This window comes from Coenobita brevimanus, chromosome 72, assembly GCF_032717465.1.
Source record: "Coenobita brevimanus isolate Jiangsu-jjx chromosome 72, ASM3271746v2, whole genome shotgun sequence".
Lineage (NCBI taxonomy): Eukaryota > Metazoa > Arthropoda > Malacostraca > Decapoda > Coenobitidae > Coenobita > Coenobita brevimanus.
This window is the reverse complement of record NC_137025.1, coordinates 3,418,805-3,437,344: the sequence shown is the minus strand read 5'-3', so window position 1 is coordinate 3,437,344 and position 18,540 is coordinate 3,418,805. Positions and strand designations below refer to the sequence as shown.

The window sequence follows — 18,540 nt, the reverse complement described above, 5'->3', positions numbered from 1 at the left end:
TGTGTAGAGGTACAGAAGGAACATGTCATTATGAGAAATACATCAAGATTATTTGATATTTGGAGAGGATAAAGAAAAAGAGACTGAGTATGAAGTGGAGGAATGAAGCAGAGATATATGAGAGAGGGAGGTTTAAGATGGAGAGAGGGCATTCAAATGGTGGGGGACAAGGAAACATGTGGCAATTCATTTGTAGCAACCATTTACGGCATTGTGACATCTGGCTACAGATAGACAGACTACAGTGGTCCCTCGGGTAACATGTCATTTTGTTGCATGAGTATTATAAGTAGTGTGGGAAATGATACCGAGACTCCTCTCACAAGCGACAGTTGATTTAGGGATGGTGCAGTCCTTTGTGACGTCACACTCAACTTAAGCCGAGCTCTGTGTGTGTGTGTGTGTGTGTGTGTGTGTGTGTGTGTGTGTGTGTGTGTGTGTGTGTGTGTGTGTGTGTGTGTGTGTGTGTGTGTGTGTGTGTGTGTGTGTGTGTGTGTGTGTGTGTGTGTGTGTGTGTGTGTGTGTGTGTGTGTGTGTGTGTGTGTGTGTGTGTGTGTGTGTGTGTGTGTGTGTGTGTGTGTGTGTGTGTGTGTGTGTGTGTGTGTGTGTGTGTGTGTGTGTGTGTGTGTGTGTGTGTGTGTGTGTGTGTGTGTGTGTGTGTGTGTGTGTGTGTGTGTGTGTGTGTGTGTGTGTGTGTGTGTGTGTGTGTGTGTGTGTGTGTGTGTGTGTGTGTGTGTGTGTGTGTGTGTGTGTGTGTGTGTGTGTGTGTGTGTGTGTGTGTGTGTGTGTGTGTGTGTGTGTGTGTGTGTGTGTGTGTGTGTGTGTGTGTGTGTGTGTGTGTGTGTGTGTGTGTGTGTGTGTGTGTGTGTGTGTGTGTGTGTGTGTGTGTGTGTGTGTGTGTGTGTGTGTGTGTGTTTGTGTGTGTGTGTGTGTGTGTGTGTGTGTGTGTGTGTGTGTGTGTGTGTGTGTGTGTGTGTGTGTGTGTGCGTGTGCGCGCGCGCGCTGTAGATTTTTATAGCATTTGTGTTGCCAAGGTGTGTATAGGAGAAAAAAGGGTGACTTTGGAGAAGAGGCCAGAAGCAATTACCTTAAGTCTTTATGAATGTTTTCCAATATATTTGTAACACCACAACCTGCCTGTATCAGTTAGGATTATTACTCCAGGGACCACTGTACAATAAGAGATTAAGTAGCCATTTATTCATTATAAAGTATAATACATATACAATGTAGATGCACACTAGCTAACTCTGCCCGAAATGCATAATCTCTGTTTCTTTTCTTAAAAAGAAAATATATATATGATGACTGTCACATTAATGTAACAAAATATATAATGTATTACTGTATAATGTATTACAAAATATGTACTACAAAAATACATATATATATATCACTCATAAAACAAAATATAAAGGCACTAATGCATTTCATACTATATATGCTGGATGGATGAGATAAATACAGATGGGTCATTAGCCCTGAAAGACCAGATGAACATCTGCTTCCTTGAACCTTTGAGCTGACTCCAGTGCTGTCTGCAATCCACCTCACTCAGCCCTTCTGCAAATTAGAGCAAAATCAGTTGGTCAGTGCCTTATGAACTATTTTTATATTACAAAAATAACTTTCATTAATCACATATACAAGACCATGACAAGTGAACCAACATTCTCATCATCCTAATCCTGTTTATCACGTACATTTATGCACGGACAGGTCGGAGGTGATGGCGACAATCATCCACTCATGATGTAATGCTGCCTATTTCTTTCTTCACCCTAATCATTCTTTTGCTGTGTCTGCCCTCCTCTCTTCATATTTCTCCCATCCTTCTCCTCATTTTTTATTACTCTTCCTTCCACTTCACGTGGTTCTACACTGAGTGACATATTGAATGGATTCCTGTAACCCAGGAAACCATTTACAACAATGAAGGGTAATATATAACCAAATAATGGGGTGATGCAGAGCCTACTATGGTGCCCCTGTTAACTGGGTGGACAGGTGCAATGTGGTATCCATCCAGGAACCAAACCTCCACACTCTTCCCAATGCCTCACTGTGACAAGGTGCTGTTTGCCACAGGGGAGCATCAGTTCACTGCACAGGATAGTCCTGCAGGAATTATTGATTGCCTGTGGTTGATGGGTCTGCTTGGTCAAACAGACCTGAGTTACTCTACTAATACTAATCTTATGGAAGTCCCCTAGCTATAAACATCTGAACTGAGCAGCCTAGCTCAGGGTCTGTATGTTTGGCAGGAAGAGGGGAGGGAGGAGAGATCATTTTAGACTTCCCATGTGAAATTCATATAAAAAATGCTTCAAATCTGGTGTTTTAGCCTCTTGTGCAATGTCCAACAGTTTGTGATGCATTATCAGTGTAAATACACACTCACATTCATGACACCTGTGTGGCATGATCTTAGCTTCACAACAAACTTTAGCTACCACAGGACAAATTATTGTATGTGAGGAGGTGGATGAAAGTAAAAGACAGTGTGAAAAAAATGCAGAGGTGACAAGAAGTTGTGAATGAAAGTGTTGAGATGACAGAGGTTGTGAATGAAGATGCAGAAAGACTGATTATTTTTTTTCTTTCTTTCTTTTTTTAGCTTTATGCTGCGTACCCATTTTTTCGATAAGGGCTAAAGCATTGCCCCTGGGTAGAGGACTTAGGTTTGGAGCTTGTAGCATTTTATGACCGGATGCCCTTCCTGATATCCACCAGTGACCCTTAGGTGGACTCGAACCTCCAACCCTTCGGCCAGAGCAGAGTGCTCTAACCCACTGAGCCACAGCTGCTACATGAATTATGAATGATGGTGCAAAACTTTCAGAGACTATGAATGAAGGTGCATAGATGACAGAGGTTGTGAATGAAGATGCAGGACTGGCAGACTGTGAATGAAGGTGCAGAGATGAGAGGTTGTGGCTGAAGATGCAAAGGTGACAGAGGTTGTCAATGAAGGTGAATAATCCTTATCTCCATTTGTAAATGGAGTTGGTGAGATCCTTAAACATGAAAAGGAAAACACAACTGTATGAGGACCACTAAAAGAATACCCAATGAAAAGGATCACACCACCATTCACTTGTCATCAAATCCTTAAAAATTCTTGGCTTATTCAGTATATAGTACTACTGGTACCATAATCACGAATTTCCTCTTCTGCTCTGACCTCAGGATATTAGGATGTAGATACATGGAAGAGGGAGGTGAAGTTCTGTAATCCTCAGTTACTCATTCTGAGAGGGTAGACAATCAAAAAACTATGCTTGCAATAAAATGGCTAACTGTAACTTATGGACAAGTGTAGCAAAGTGACACTGGTTTAAAATGCTAGTTCTGAGCTTCTTTCTCTATCAAACACCATTCCCATAACTTACAACAAATATTTATGCTAGTGACTCAATTACGGTACATTAACTATAACTTGGGCATTAAAAAATTATGTACTTAACTGTCACAAGGTGACATTTGTTTATAATGCTAGTTCTCAGCTTCTTTCTCTTTAACAATACATCCTACCCACACAATTCCCATAACTTACAACAAATCCTCATGCTAGTGACTCTCAATTCGCTCAGTAACAGTTCCAGCCATAACTGATCTAAGGAGCACTGGGTCAACACCTTCCATGGGCTCGATGGCGAAAGATGAGATGAAGACATTGATAACAGTGATGACAAACACACCCAGTACCACCCAGTTGTTGAGGCTCTCTGCCTTCTGAGCGTGTCCCTCTCGGGTCACATTGTATCGACCCAGGATGATGAGGCCAATGCCAATTACCAACTGGGGAAAAAAAAAATAATAATTACAAATGATGTCTTACTGAAAATAGCTCACCATATGGCACTCCATCATCTATTATGTGGTGTTCTTTAAACACAAACAAACTAAGTCAACATTCTTGTACCTATAATGAAAATTATTATTGTAAATAAATTGTGGATGGCAGATAAAATTTCTTCATAAAGTGGGTATGCCCATTACCTAACACACTCAATGTAATAATGCCTTTAGGTGACTCTACAATGAGTGACAAGTCTAATACCATCACAGCAGTCCAACATGAGACAGAACATGAGACAGCCCTAGTATGTTTAAAGTATGGATGGTGCACATTAGCTCTGAAGAAGTGACAAGTGAAGATGTACGGAAAGTAAGTGAAGATGTACGGAAAGTAAGACTGTTGTGTCTCAAGAACTGGACTATCATATCTACGCCCAGTGTAGGACATGATCTATTTATCTAAATTTATTTATGGTACATATTTAAAAGGAAGATCAGCAAAAAAGAAGAATATTTAAAGTGGATTCAAGCATAATAAATCCTGCAGCTTGTCTAACCTGCATGATAATGCTGAGTGAGATGAGTGTCATGCTGATGTAGTATTTGGCACCCAGAGTACCAAACCTTCCAGCTTCTATGACATACCGCAGCTGGTTGGCATTGGCAGTTAGCAAAGCCAAGTCCATCATCCCTTGTGCCATGGTCTTTTTAGTTGCATACAAATTTACATCCAGTGGCCTCTTGCCCTGTGAAAAGTGGGAGATGCATCAAGGACTATCACAATAAAAAAAAATCAGATGACATTTCTATGCCAGCAGCGACAATTAATGGTAACATGTTTAAAAACATATTTTCATGTGGTAGCAATGAAGTACACAATGAAAACATATGAAAAGGAAGGATATTCCCTGTATGTTGGGTAAGAATGAGATATGGATGGTGCAACACAATTCTGCCTGGGGATAGTCAGTGAACTTTTGATCACAATAGTACACTGTTCTGTACCCTGATCGAGTATACTTTATCATCAATATTACACAATATACTAAATAAAAACTGTAATATAAACCCTATATCCCATTAATAATTGGGGTAGGTAGAATCCTGAAACAGGAAAAGGAGCGCAAAAAAGTGGGAAAAAGCATTAACAGAATGGCCAGTGAAATGAGCCACACATCCACAAATTCACATTCAAGCCTTCTGTAACTCCTGACACTGCTTTATAAACAAACCATTATTGGAGAGAGAGAGAGAGAGAGAGAGCGCATGGTGTCAAGGTTAAAAAAGGGTGTAAGCCTTGTTCTGTGCATCTCCAGACATACTTCATCCATCCGTTCAGTCTGTTCTTTTCCTTCCCCAACTTGCCTTCCAATACATCCACTTCCCATATTCAACCACCTTACTTACCCTTTCACAATTTCTCCAACCTTCACACTCACAAATACAATTTAAACCACACTTCTAATATCCACTCTCTCTATACAACTATACCAACCAGGCACTCTCTCTTCTACTCTCCAACAGATTTCATTACTTAACACCTTTCATTAAATCTTTATGTTTCTCATCCTGCTAAACCTATGGAACCCAAATACATATTTTAAGATATCTAGTTCCTCTGCTCTCACTCATACTGCTTCAAACTCATGCAATCTCCTTGCATATTCTACATTCACACCTCCATTTCATACCAAGGCCTTCATAGCACCAGCCACTGCTCTTTCTTTAACCATTCTACTCTCCACTTTCTTCACACATTTACTGCATTTTGTGGCTTACAAGACTCTCCCATGCATTAGATGCACCCAAATTTAATAAATAATTGTGTAATAAAAAAAAAAAAAAAAAAGTGCACAATTCCAGGTAATATTTAACCTAACTTAACCCAATTTCAACATGAAAGTCTCCCTAATCATAAGAAACCTGTCAAAAATCAAGAGGAAACACTGAATCAAATAACATAAATTTCACTTTTACAAAATGCCATTTTTCCATAAATGAAAAAACCAACTGTTACCATTTGAACTAGTGCCCACTTGTCTAAAAACTGACAATGTCACCGCCTGTGCCATCAGGCATGCACACCTTCAACATATTTCACCTGCTGAAGGCAGTTGTGTGGTACAGCTTTACATCTGTCCTTAAGTAACAATATTTCATCAATCAGGGACATAAAATCAATTAAATGAGCTCATTATCACCATCACTAATGCCTCCCACATAGAAAAGGCAAACTTTTCCATCAATCAGCATGTACTGGTAGGTGTAAATTTTTCATTATCTAGATGCAGAGGAAATGGTAAACAAATTCATTTGGATTATGGCATAAGAATACTCTATTATCTTTGGCAATGATTAATGAAGAAATTATATAAAAAATATTTTATTCCAGAACAAACAATGCTATTTTATAAAAGCAGCAAATGGACACTACAAATACAGATTTTTGCACTTTCTGAGAGGGTAGCTGAATGAGCCTGACTCTGACAGGGTACAGTCTTGAGTGAGAAAAGACTAGGAGACCTGGAAAGACAACTGTTTACAGATGGAATGAAGCTTTTGTGAAGTAATACATTTACTGGTAGCTGATTAATCACACATACAGTAAAAACTTACCCTACACCCCAAACTTTACCCCAGTCACCGGTCTTAACTAACAGAGTGCAGTGTGGTTTTAGAAGGCATTATAAGAGGGGGTTTAAAAAAAAAAAAAAAAAAGCATCTCGTAAACTATAATATACAAGGCTACTGCAATGTATTTCTTCATCACTGATCCAAGTTACTTAAAATTTTTGATCAGTTCAAATCCCTCTCCATTTCCCAGCATTATCATACTAAAACATTAAACTTCTCTATTTTCATGTACAGACCTCACTGTTCACAGATACTCCCAAAACTCTGGTAGTATGCAAGGATCACATTTACTATCAGCATTCAGCAGCACATCATTTTTATTTATCAAATTTGAAATACCACACTTTATTACTCACCATTCATTACCAGCTTCATTCCCCTTTCTAGTACTCCTGCTTCATCCTCACGTATAATCTCAAACATTTATATGGCATACTGTACTGATCAGCCATAAGGACATCATGTACACCCATCACACTCCAAAAAGGATCCTGAACCAATCATTCAAATATCCACCTGCTCTAACACATGAAGTAGCTAATACAACACTTTGGTCTAAATTATCAACAGGCAGGCTGCTGATGTCTACCAGTTGGTGGCTGTGATATGCTTTCAGGCTCTTCTTGCATTACAGTGAGACTTTCATAGCTTACAAATTACTGTTATAGTAAAATTTAGTTAACTGCAGCTCAGACATTCACCTTCCATCTATTTCATCACAAAAACATTAATGAAAAAAGGGATACTGCCATTTGTAAACTTTCAGTACAAATAAGATCACATGTTTTGCACAATAACAAACCACAGTACCACTGTATACAAGCTTCAGCTTATCTCAGAATCACATTTTTATTCTCCTGCCTTTATTGTGTTTGCTGAAGGTAATACTGTATATGCATGTAATAACATATTACACTATTAAGAGTACACACTAACTTTTTTGTGCTCGGTATGCATTTATAATTGAACTTCTGTCATCAGATCAAGTGCTTCTGAGCTCAAACTCTTCATCACCCTCATCTTTTAGTAATTTATGTCTCTTCGGTGGGTGTGAGGGCGAAAATAAGTTGCCAGCACCGTGGGAGGTACACGGGTGTGAATCTGCCATTGCTGGGCCACAAACGAGAACTGAATTACTAAATATGTGGTACTGTATTTGGCAACTGCAATGTGGCAGCGATTGGTAACAGCTCTGATGGTATGGAGGGAGACTCAACGTTCCCATGGAAACCACTGACCATTCCTCTGAAATCATGGTGCCAAGACCCCATCGCCTCATACGAGGCGATCAGCGCGGCCAGGGGTGGCCTGCATATCTGAATTACTAAATACTATGTGGTATTTGGCAACTGCGGTGTGTCAGGGCTTGGCAACAATTCTGATGGTGAACAGGGAGACTCAACGTTCCCTTGAAAACCACAGACGTTTCCTTATGCTTGAAATTATGGCGCCAAGACCCATTGCCTCATATGAGGTGATCAGCACGGCCAGGGGTGGCCTGCATATTGCCTCATACGAGGCAATGAGCCCGGAGGGGGTTAATACACCAGAAAGTGGCTCAGTGGTAGAGTACCTGACTTGAGACCACAGGGTCGAAAGACAGCGCCCCATCCTGGTAGCTGCCCTGCTGGGAAAGACCCCACTAGAAATATGCCACAGAGGCCTTATTGGGTTACCCTTGGTTGGTTTTAAGCATGGCTGGTGTGCCACTATGTCTGTATATGCCAAACTGAACAAACTTAAACTTTAAACATCAACATCTCAACTTAACTGGCAGTTCAATATAGACTATGGCAGGAATAATGGAATTCAGAAACTCTTTAGTTCAACTGAATGGCAATTACAGCAATACTTATCAGCAGAGAGGTGGCCTGCAGTCCTAATGGACCCAGGTTTGAATCCAGGCTGGGGCAGGGAACAGTTTAAGGATCTGAATTTAATAAAAGCAGGCTTTACTGATCACCCATAAAACCCATTGACATGTCATAAAAACACCTCTGCTAATTCCAATTCTCCAGTCCTGTATGAGACAGCCCTAGCATATATTCAATATGGACAGTGGGTGTTAGAGCCAAAGTGGTGACACGTGGAGGTGCATGGACACAAGAGGACTACTAAACCTTGGGGACAGGCTGTGAAGCCTAAGCCCAGAGTTGGAAACATTAAAAATGTCAGACACTTGAAAAAAACACATGAAGTTAGTCAAGGCACTGAGCAAAAAGCTTTCTTTTGAATTAGTTAGGTCAAAAGCAACTGCTGTTAAGTGCATTAGTCATTAGGTGATTATATTAAGGCAGAGCAATTCTGTGCAGCACTTCTCATGAAATATGGTAAGATTTTGCACTACATATAAGAATAAATCTAAACAAACAGCTTTGTTAAAACAATAAGTAAAACAGTAAAACAACGAGCATTTAATATTAGGTTGTGTGTGATTACCGAGGCCAAAGTGACTGTGACATATGGCATTAGAGAATTTTAATTACTGAAAAAAAAAAAAAAATTAGTTTTGTCACTTCATCTGATTATAGCATTATACATTCAAGAACTTTTCAGTTTATGGTGTGCTGCTTTAGACTAACAATTTTCCAAGGAATCAATGTGCAATGGTGAAATGTGGCTGAGCCATGCATAACACTGCCCTGCATGCCACAGCTGACCAACGGGTGACACTAACAGTCCCACCAACGCCTCCAGTGGGTACCGGGATGTAGCCCCCTCGCCCGGGGTCTGGAACAGGGGATGGGGAGCGGGGGAAGGGGGAGCGACGGGGCCCTCCATTGGCTGGGGGTGTGGGGGATGGGACCGTGTCAAATCCATCATCAATTCCCTCATCTCCTCCTCTGGGTCGGACATCATTGCCAGGGCTGTGGATAAGCAAGGTATTACTTCAGCAAAAGCCAGTTGATTGTTTTTACTCGATAGAAATGGGCCACTCCCACAACCTGGGTGACAAGTAGTCACTCATTTTGGAAACCTTGTTTGAGTTTGGGGCAGATATGTATCTTTCATTCTCATTATTCGCGTTCATATTATCACCTCTGCTCCTTTTCGTTATGCTTTCTGCTTTATTTTTTAGAGTTGTAAGCCAACCTTTAGGGTAATGCAACTTAAATGGCTTCTTGCAGAAGCTTCTTCCTCTTCCTGCACAGTAAGGACTCCAATTCCCATTGCAAAAGTTATTAGTTGGTTCTTATCCACTGTTAGGGTACTGTTGATAAACAAGTCGTCTGCCAGGAAATTGAGACAAGTGACCTCAGTTGTGGCCAGCCGCATGGGGTAAACTTGATAAAGATGGTGGTTGTTGATGCACATCATGTGATAGGGAATGGTGCTTTTGGATGTCCATTCTCTTCTGCACAAAGCATACAGTGTTCCCATGTGACAGTGGCTTTAACCATCCCATATCCTTGGATATTGTAATATTTTAATGACTAAAGAGGAGGGTCAAGGAAACAGTCTTGCCCAGTTGACAGCCCGGCGTTTTCGCCTTTTATTGCTTGTAAACAAACAGGGATCCTTATTATAGGGGATACATGCATAAACTCTAATACATAAAATGTCACACTGCTTCCCCCTAAAAAAAAAATGAGTATCTTGCGACTGCATGGATTATAGAGTACTGTATTAAGAAAGTTCCTTTATGACAGTTAAAAATAATACCTTATGCAAAAATTAATACTGTACCTTTACAATTTTATTTTTTTTTTTTTTTTTTTTTTTTTTTTTAGTGACCGCTTACAAATCAAGTCTATTCACAGGCTTTATGATCCTACCATATCTGGTCTTTAAGGGAGTCTCGTCTTTTCCAGGTAATTAATCCGAAGCAGCTTGTGAGCTGCAGCTTACTAGGCAAACTCCCATCCACTCCCATATCTGCCTCACTTGCATTGTTCATTGATTCATGATCAACACTGTCAGTATCTGGGTGTGGGTCACTGATAGTTATTTCGGCAGGTTCGCTACTGAGATCCGGAGAGTCATTGGCTTTGATCACGTGATCTATGTGAACCTTCTTCAGTATATCACCAACTCTCACAATTAGCGTCCTGCAACCGAGCACCTTTTCAACCACTCCACTGAGCCATTTTTCTGTACTGTCCCTCTGTGCAGCATTGTTTTTTACTCTTACTATATCTCCAGCTGAGAATGTTCTTTCACTCTTGTTGTTGTTCCCATCATGATAATACTTCTGTCTGATTTGCTTTTTAGCAACATTTTCGGCCAGGCTAGGTATGACCATACTCAGCCTTGTTCTCAGCTGTCTTTTAACCATTAACTCTGCAGGCGTACAATTGGTTGTGCTATGTGGGGTGGTTCGGTACTTCAGCAGGAACCTGGCTAGCCTGTGTTTGATAGTCTTGTGTTTACACCCTTCAATGACTTGTTTGAGCAAAGCTTCTTTAACCACACGCACAGTACGTTCAGCTGCCCCATTTGAAGATGGATGGTAAGAAGGTACCAGTACATGTTTGATGCCATTAAGTTTTGTAAAATTTTTGAATTCAGCTGACTGGAACGGTGGGCCATTGTCTGATACTAGCATTTCAGGTAGCCCATGCTCTGCAAAAATAAGTCTGAGTTCATCCATGGTGCTCTGCGCTGTGGTACTGTGCATGGGTTTTACATCAATCCACTTTGAGTAGCTGTCCACTAATACCAAAAATTTGTCACTACCCTTTTCACAAAAATCCAAATGTACACGCTGAAACGGGGCGTGCAGGCCAACCCCAGGGGTTGAGAGGAGCTTTAGGGGGCAAGTTTCGTGCCTTTTGACACACTGAACATTGCCTAACAACTTGTTCAATGGCCTCATCCATCTTTGGCCACCAAATGAAACTCCTTCCCAGAGCCTTCATGGAACAGACACCTGGATGTTCAGCATGAAGTTCTTTCAACATGAAAGTCTGGTAGGTTTTAGGTATTATAACTCTCAAACCCCATAAGAGGCACCCTTGCTGAACAGATAACTCTAACTGTCTAGAATAATATGGTTTGAGTTCATCAGTCACTTCCCTTTCATTACACCATCCAAACTGGGTATACCGTATAACTTGTGCCAGAATTTTGTCCTTCTTTGTAGCTTCAGCAATTAAGTTTGCTGTTATAGGGAATTCATCATCAACTAACATTACAGTATATATTTCTGACTCATCACTAGTTTCTTTAGTATCTCCAACCTCTGCACATGGCAACCTAGACAAAGCATCGGCATTTGAGTGTTCCTTTGAACATCTAAATTCTAATTCATAGTCATAACCTGATAATAGTATAGCCCATCTTTGCATTCTTGCAGCAGCTAGGGCTGGAACTTGTGATTTTGGTCCAAGGATGGAAAGTAAAGGTTTGTGATCAGTCACAAGAGTGAATCTTCGTCCATAGAGATATTGATTAAATTTTTTAACACCAAACACAATTGACAGAGCCTCCTTTTCAATCTGAGAATAATTTTTCTCACTCTTTGTTAGACGTCTGGAAGCAAATGCAACTGGACGTTCCGATCCATCATCCATAATGTGACTGATCACAGCACCTAAACCTATGCTAGAGGCATCACATGCAAGTTTCAGAGTTTTTTCATTGTCATAGTGCACCAATAATTTTGCACTTGTGAGTTTCTTTTTGCACTCTTCAAATGATTTCTGTGCGGTAGCTGACCAATGCCATCTAATGTTCTTCTTCAGCAACTCATGCAGAGGGGCTAATGTGGTTGAGAGATCACTCAAAAACTTTGCATAATACTGGACCATCCCAAGGAAGGCCCTTAGTTCACTAACATTGTTTGGAGGTGGCATATCTGTGATATTCTTTATTTTATCTTTTAGTGGCTCAGTGCCTTCTTCATTTACCTTATGACCAAGATAGGTAACCTCCCTGACCCAGAATTTACACTTCTTTTGATTAAGACTTATATTGTACTAGCTCAACCTACTGAAGACCCTCTCCAGAGTTGCTAAATGATCAGAAATGTTTCTGCTTACAATCAGTAAATCATCCTGCTGACATAAGACACCTTCGATACCAACAAGTACAGAGTCTATTATTTTCTGAAAAATCTTTGGTGATGACTTTATTCCGTACGGTAACTTCAGGTACTTGTAAAGACCCTTGTGCGTGTTGATTGTAAGATACTTCTGGCTCTCATCATCTACATTCACCTGTGCATAGGCATGGGACATGTCTAACTTTGAAAAAACCTTACCCCCAGACAAAGTTGCAAACAGGTCTTGTGAGGTTGGGAGAGGATACTGTTCATCAGTTACAGCTTGGTTGACCGTAATTTTGTAGTGCCCGCACAACCTAACAGACTTGTCCGCCTTTGGGACAATTACCAGTGGGGAAGCCCAGTCACTTTTGTCTACTTTTTCTATTACTTTATTTTTCTCCAATTTCTCCAATTCCTTTTCCACAGCGCCTTTGAGAGCATACGGCACTGATCTAGCTTTACAGAACACTGGTCTAGCATCTTCAGACACTGTGATATGAGCTTTGTGATGCTTAATTCCTTCATAGGAATCCTTGAACAAATCAGAATACTTGTCTAAAAGTGACTGTACCTCACCACCCGCATCTACAGTTACTTTGTGTACATCAAAGATTTTCTGCCAGTCCAGCTTTAGTTTACTAAGCCAGTTTTTCCCCAAGAGCGTAGGCCTTCCTTCATCTTTGACAACGATCATCGGTAATTTCTCTTGCTGGTCATTGTGGCTTACATCACACATAAATTGTCCCAATAGTTCCAGTGCTTCTCCTGTGTACGTTCTCAGCATAACATTTGCCTTTTCCAGCTTCACTGGGCCAAACGTTTTCTTGCAAATATCTTGACTCATTACTGACAGGTCTGCAGCTGTGTCAACTTCCATATTTACTGTCTTTCCATTAATATCCAGGTCAGCTGTATATTTAAACTTTGGATTTCTTACCTGTGTTGCATATAATGACTTCACTTTGGCCTCATTGCTATCAGAGTCACTTTCACAGTTCACATTTTGGACCTTACCTTTACCTCTGGTGTCCACACTACGACAAGCTGTTGCAATATGGCCCTACCCTTTTGCACTTATAACACCTTACATTCTTCATCCTGCAGCTTGATGAATAGTGTGAACCATGACATCTACCTACATTTAACATCAGGTGTGCTTCTACTCTCACTCTTTTGGGGGCCTTCAGAGCATTTTCTTGATCTCACTACCCAACTACACACTTCTCCTGAAATACATAACTCCATTGGTATATTACAAACCCTTCCCACACTCTGCATATCTTCCTTCACAAATTCCTTAGTATTTCTTTCAGCAGCCTCCATTGCCAAGGACAACTGACATGCCTTGTCAAAAGATAAGTTTTCTGTATTGAGTAATTTGTTCTGTATCTTTTCACAGTTAAGTCCAACAACAAATCTATCTCTTAGTGCTCTGTCTAAAAACGTGCCAAAATTACAGTTAATTGATAATTTTTTTAGGGCTACTATATACTCACTCACACTCTCACTTTTCTCTCTGTTCCTGGAACCAAACTTAAAGCTTGCAGCAATCTCTAGTGGAGCTGGATCATAGTGTTTCTTCAGGATTTTCATTATGACCTCCAGTGACGTATCCTTGGGTTTTGTGGGCGCTAGCAAATTGGACAAGATACTGTACACAGGGGCGCCTACCTCGGTCAAGAAAATTGCCTTCTTCTGGTTAATTACAGGCTCCTCGTTGGATGTAAGTCCGTTAGCTATGAAGAACAACTCCATCCGGTCACAGTAAGAGCCAAAATCTTCCTGAGTCTCGTCATAGGGCCCAAGACGTCCAATGTAGCTAGTAGGTTTCTCTGCCATGGCTGCCTTCCTTGTGTACTCGTCTCTGCACTCTAACACTCCTTCCCAGTCACCAATATTATAGTAGAACACGACCTATATATTCACGGGAGCAAGTGGTGCACAGCAGGATCCCATCCTCGTCGCCAAATGTAATATTTTAATGACTAAAGAGGAGGGTCAAGGAAACAGTCTTGCCCAGTTGACAGCCCGGCGTTTTCGCCTTTTATTGCTTGTAAACAAACAGGGATCCTTATTATAGGGGATACATGCATAAACTCTAATACATAAAATGTCACAGATATAAGACTACTGCATCATCCAGGTTACTACAGTTACCTTCCCCCCAGTGTTACCCTAGGTACTCATTTTACCTACCAACTCTCAAAGGGTGGATGGACACCTGAGTTGAGTGTTGCCAACTGCTCACACCAAGATTCGAACCCTGGTGCTAACGGACTGGTAGCTTCAGTCAGCAATGCTAACCATTCAACCACTGCAGCATTACAGAATAGGACAGGTGTTATCCTGGGTATCTGAAATCCCACTGTGCAGTATGCTCAGTTATAAAGCCACCACAACTACTGTAATATGACATCACAGAAATCCATCATCTTAAAGATTATGAAAAAAGGATATCATTAATGGTATATCCAGTACTAAGTATCATAGTAACCTGATAGCCTAGACCCTGGCATGGTACTCACCCAAAGTCCTCGGCCTCTGTTTCCCTAATGTCAGCAACAGGTGCCAGTTCCATTGTCCCCCGATGTCGCAGTTCCCTTGGCATTAACAACCTAGGACGAAGTAACAGTTTATAATGGCCATTTCTAGGCATATTCAGGGTCTTTGTGCATCACATCAAAACAGCATATCAGACTTTGATATTACAGTGGCAATGGTAAATCCTGAGCTGAATAAAACTGTCCGGCATTATTGGCCAGAATAAAAGATTGATAGCTTAAGGGTCGACTGTAAACAAAGGGTTAAACCTATAAAACAATTATGCTGACTGTTCATTTCTGAGAGGCTGGATCACAATTTTTGCAACAATTTGTCTCTTTCTGTGGTCATTACAGCCAGGTTGGGTCAGTTAGGTACCATATCATTTCAACATCAATATATTTCATTTCACTTAAAATTTTCAAATTGAAGTTTTAAGTAAACCACAGACTGAACCTATTCCTACTACTGCAACCCTGAGTCAGACAGTTATAGCCATTCAGTTTTCCTCACCTGTTCTGCACTGACATTACACTTCATAATACAGTAAACATTTACAATACTGTACTCAGTGGTGGATAACCCTAGCAGTGCAGGCTTAGGCATAACTGGCTGCAAATACTGTACCACTACAGTGAGACCTGCTATCACTAGTCTGAAACTAAGTACTGTAGTTCATATATACTGAATGTACCATAGCTACAGTATATATTTTTGGCAGAAATGTAACTTACTTAATCTAAGGTAAATTTAGATTACTAGAAAAATAACTGCAATATTCTATATTTTATTTACTGATGTCAGTAAAAATTTTGAACAGAATGCTACCCTTCCTTGCACATCTACTACAAAGAAAATGAAGAACTGAAGCTTTGAATCGTCATCCTGGTAACACTAAGCTGAGAGTCATTTTCAAAAAATGCTTATATTTATGAAAATATGAATATGGCATACTTCTGTGTTGCGATATGAATGTGTTAATGACAAGCACTAATGAGTGATAATCATGTTGCGCCTTCTAGACAACCTTTAGTTACCAGAAAAATAGGGTAGCAAGTGAATCACAGATGTTTCAAGGGGCAATGTATATGACAATAACACAAAACAAGTGATATCAGCACATCAATTTAACTCCACTCAACCTAATCTAAGTACATGATAGCCTGGCCATTTTACTGTCTTAATTTCATTGTTTTATTGCTGAACTGCCCTTAACCTTCAAGTCTCCCACACTGTTGGGAGGTAGCATCATCAAGGAAGAACAGAAATAATACAGTAATACAAAAACAAAATATATATATATATACAAAACAAACTATTATCCTAACTGAAAAGTAATGCACTACACTTGGAAAATATTTATTGCCATTTCCTATTTCTGGTGTTTTTTCTTGTTCCATTTGATAGTTTATTAGTTCACTTGAGTGTTTTGAGGCCTCATTTGTTGTGCAAACGAATAATAACCATAATATGACTATGACAATCTTAGTTACCTCCTAACCCTGCAGGAGCTCTTGACTGCCACCTAACCTAACCTAACCAAACCAAACCAAACCAAACATAACGTAATGTAACCTAACCTAACCAAACCTAACCTAGCCTAGCCTAGCCTAACCTAACAGAAGTAACCTAACCTAACTTACATTGATGGTCCTTTTTCGTTCATCTGACAAGCTAAGCTATCTCAGTCAAAGCACTATTTCAAAATTAAATATCGCCCTGTGATTGGCCGGCTGAGTGACACTGGTTAGGTGAGAACTGAAATTTAAAAAATTCATTTGCACACAAAAAAACACATACAGGCATACACTATATGACAGCACAAATCCACTGGGTATGGTAAGATTGCCCGCTAAAGAAACGGCAATAAAGTAAATAAATACCCTACATTTATACCTCAATAGCGCTACAATGAACTAAATCAAGTAAAAAAAAAAAAAAATGAAATATGAACATTTCAGGTTAATGACTGCATACTCTATAAACCACAGGTTTTCTTATTTACTGGTCTTTGAAGACAAATTTCAGGGACAATGAGACCAACTAGATTACCCTGCCATTGACTCCGCACCCACACCCAACCCTCGCATACTAGGAAACTTCTATTTTCACTTCACTACCGTTGAAAATTACATTATACCCAAATCTCTTGGCCTGAAATTGCACTTCAGCACTTCATATACAGCTATACTGAACTTGAGTAACACACAAAGCAGGATAATACAGGAAAAGGGCCCAAGAAAACCACAAATTATGCCCTCTCTCACCTCGAGGATGTTGTGATTGTGGTTTTCCCATTTTCTTCCACTGGTTTGTAATGAGAGTTGATTACTTTTAATTACCATGATTACTGACTTATTACTCTTCCAACAAAGCGGTGCTAATGATAATACTGTAAATTCCATATGCATAAGTCGCAACTAAATTAAATGACTTGAATTTCCACAGTGGGCGTGCCAGGGGGCATAGCTCTGTCATTACGTAATGATACCAAAAGGTCATCGGAAGTTGAGAAATATAGGATATGAATAAGAAATTCTTATAAATAACACACCCAATGATTCAAAAAATGTCAGACAACACAAAGACATAGGATAGGGAATGGGCAAATAAGGGAAAGTAACGAAAGCTTGTAAAATGCAGAGCTCAACAAAAGAAGAAAATGAGAGGAAAGGATAAGGATTGTAATAAAGACTGTACTAGTGTACAAGCCTCACCAGCACCACTACCACCACTACCACCACCACAGTCCTAACCACCACCACCACCACCACAATCCTCGACCACCATCACCACCACCACAGTCTTCACCAGCACCACCACCACCATATTGATCATCACCACCACCACCATCACTAGCCCTTAACACTACCACCACCACCACTAGCTCTCATCATCACCACCACCACCATCACAGCCCTGATCACCATCGTCATAGTGTGTAGGGTGGGCGGGGTGGGTAAGGGGTGCAGTATGAGCAGCGTGGATGGGATGGGTACTGTAGTTCGGACAGTGAGTGGGGTGAGTGGGCAGGGTGTGTGGGCAAGGTATGTGTGTGTATGTATGTGGGGGGGGGGGAAGGTGTGTGTGTGGGGGGGGAAGGTGTGTGTGTGTGGGGGGGGGAAAGGTGTGTGTGTGTGTGTGTGTGTGTGTGTGTGTGTGTGTGTGTGTGTGTGTGCAGGATAGGTGGGGTGAAGTGGACTGGGTGGGCTGGGTGTGTGGGGTGGAGTGGGCAGGCTGGAAAGGGTGGGACAGGCAGGGTAAGTGGGGGTTGGGCAGGCACCGGATGTGTTGGTTGTGGGTTGACAGGGTGGGAAGGTTGAGTGGGAAGGGCAGGCTTGACAGGGTGGGATAGGCAGGGTACTGTAGGTAGGGGATGGGCAGGTAGCAGGTGTGTTGGTGGACAGGGCTGGGGGTTGCGTGGACAGGCTGGACGGGGTAGGATGGGTCGGTAGGGTGGGCAGGTAGTGAATGGGGGTCAGTTGTGGGTGGACAGGGTGGGCAGGTGGGTAGGTAGAGGAAAATAGGTCCATAAGGATTAGGTACATGAGTAATAAATCCATGGTAGGAATAGGCCC

General features: G+C 40.9%; 1 protein-coding gene across 2 annotated transcripts; it reads right to left on the bottom strand.

Annotated features, from left to right (window-relative positions):
• Nucleotides 1-1,450: 1,450 nt before the first annotated feature.
• Nucleotides 1,451-15,032, bottom strand: LOC145407143 (ninjurin-1-like). Of its 2 annotated transcripts, XM_080278162.1 has the most exons (5): nt 14,947-15,032; nt 9,113-9,302; nt 4,359-4,547; nt 3,557-3,801; nt 1,451-1,563 (listed from the first exon to the last, which is right to left on the bottom strand). In XM_080278162.1, exons 1-4 carry the CDS (start codon nt 15,027-15,029, stop codon nt 3,571-3,573), a joined length of 693 nt encoding a protein of 230 aa, XP_080134288.1. In that variant the 5' UTR covers nt 15,030-15,032; the 3' UTR covers nt 1,451-1,563; nt 3,557-3,570. The 2 variants fall into 2 exon arrangements, with proteins under 2 accessions (XP_080134288.1, XP_080134287.1); XM_080278161.1 differs by lacking the exon at nt 1,451-1,563 and having other exon boundaries at nt 3,516-3,801.
• Between the last annotated feature and the right edge of the window lie 3,508 nt (nt 15,033-18,540).

Coding starts and splice junctions, on each gene's coding strand:
- LOC145407143 (XM_080278162.1), bottom strand. CDS start 15,029: ATGCCAAGGGAACTGCGACATCGGGGGACAATGGAACTGGCACCTGTT. Junction 4,548..9,112: donor CTGGAGGCGTTGGTGGGACT/GTTAGTGTCACC, acceptor CACTTTTCACAG/GGCAAGAGGCCACTGGATGT. Junction 3,802..4,358: donor CACTCAGCATTATCATGCAG/GTTAGACAAGCT, acceptor TTTTTTCCCCAG/TTGGTAATTGGCATTGGCCT.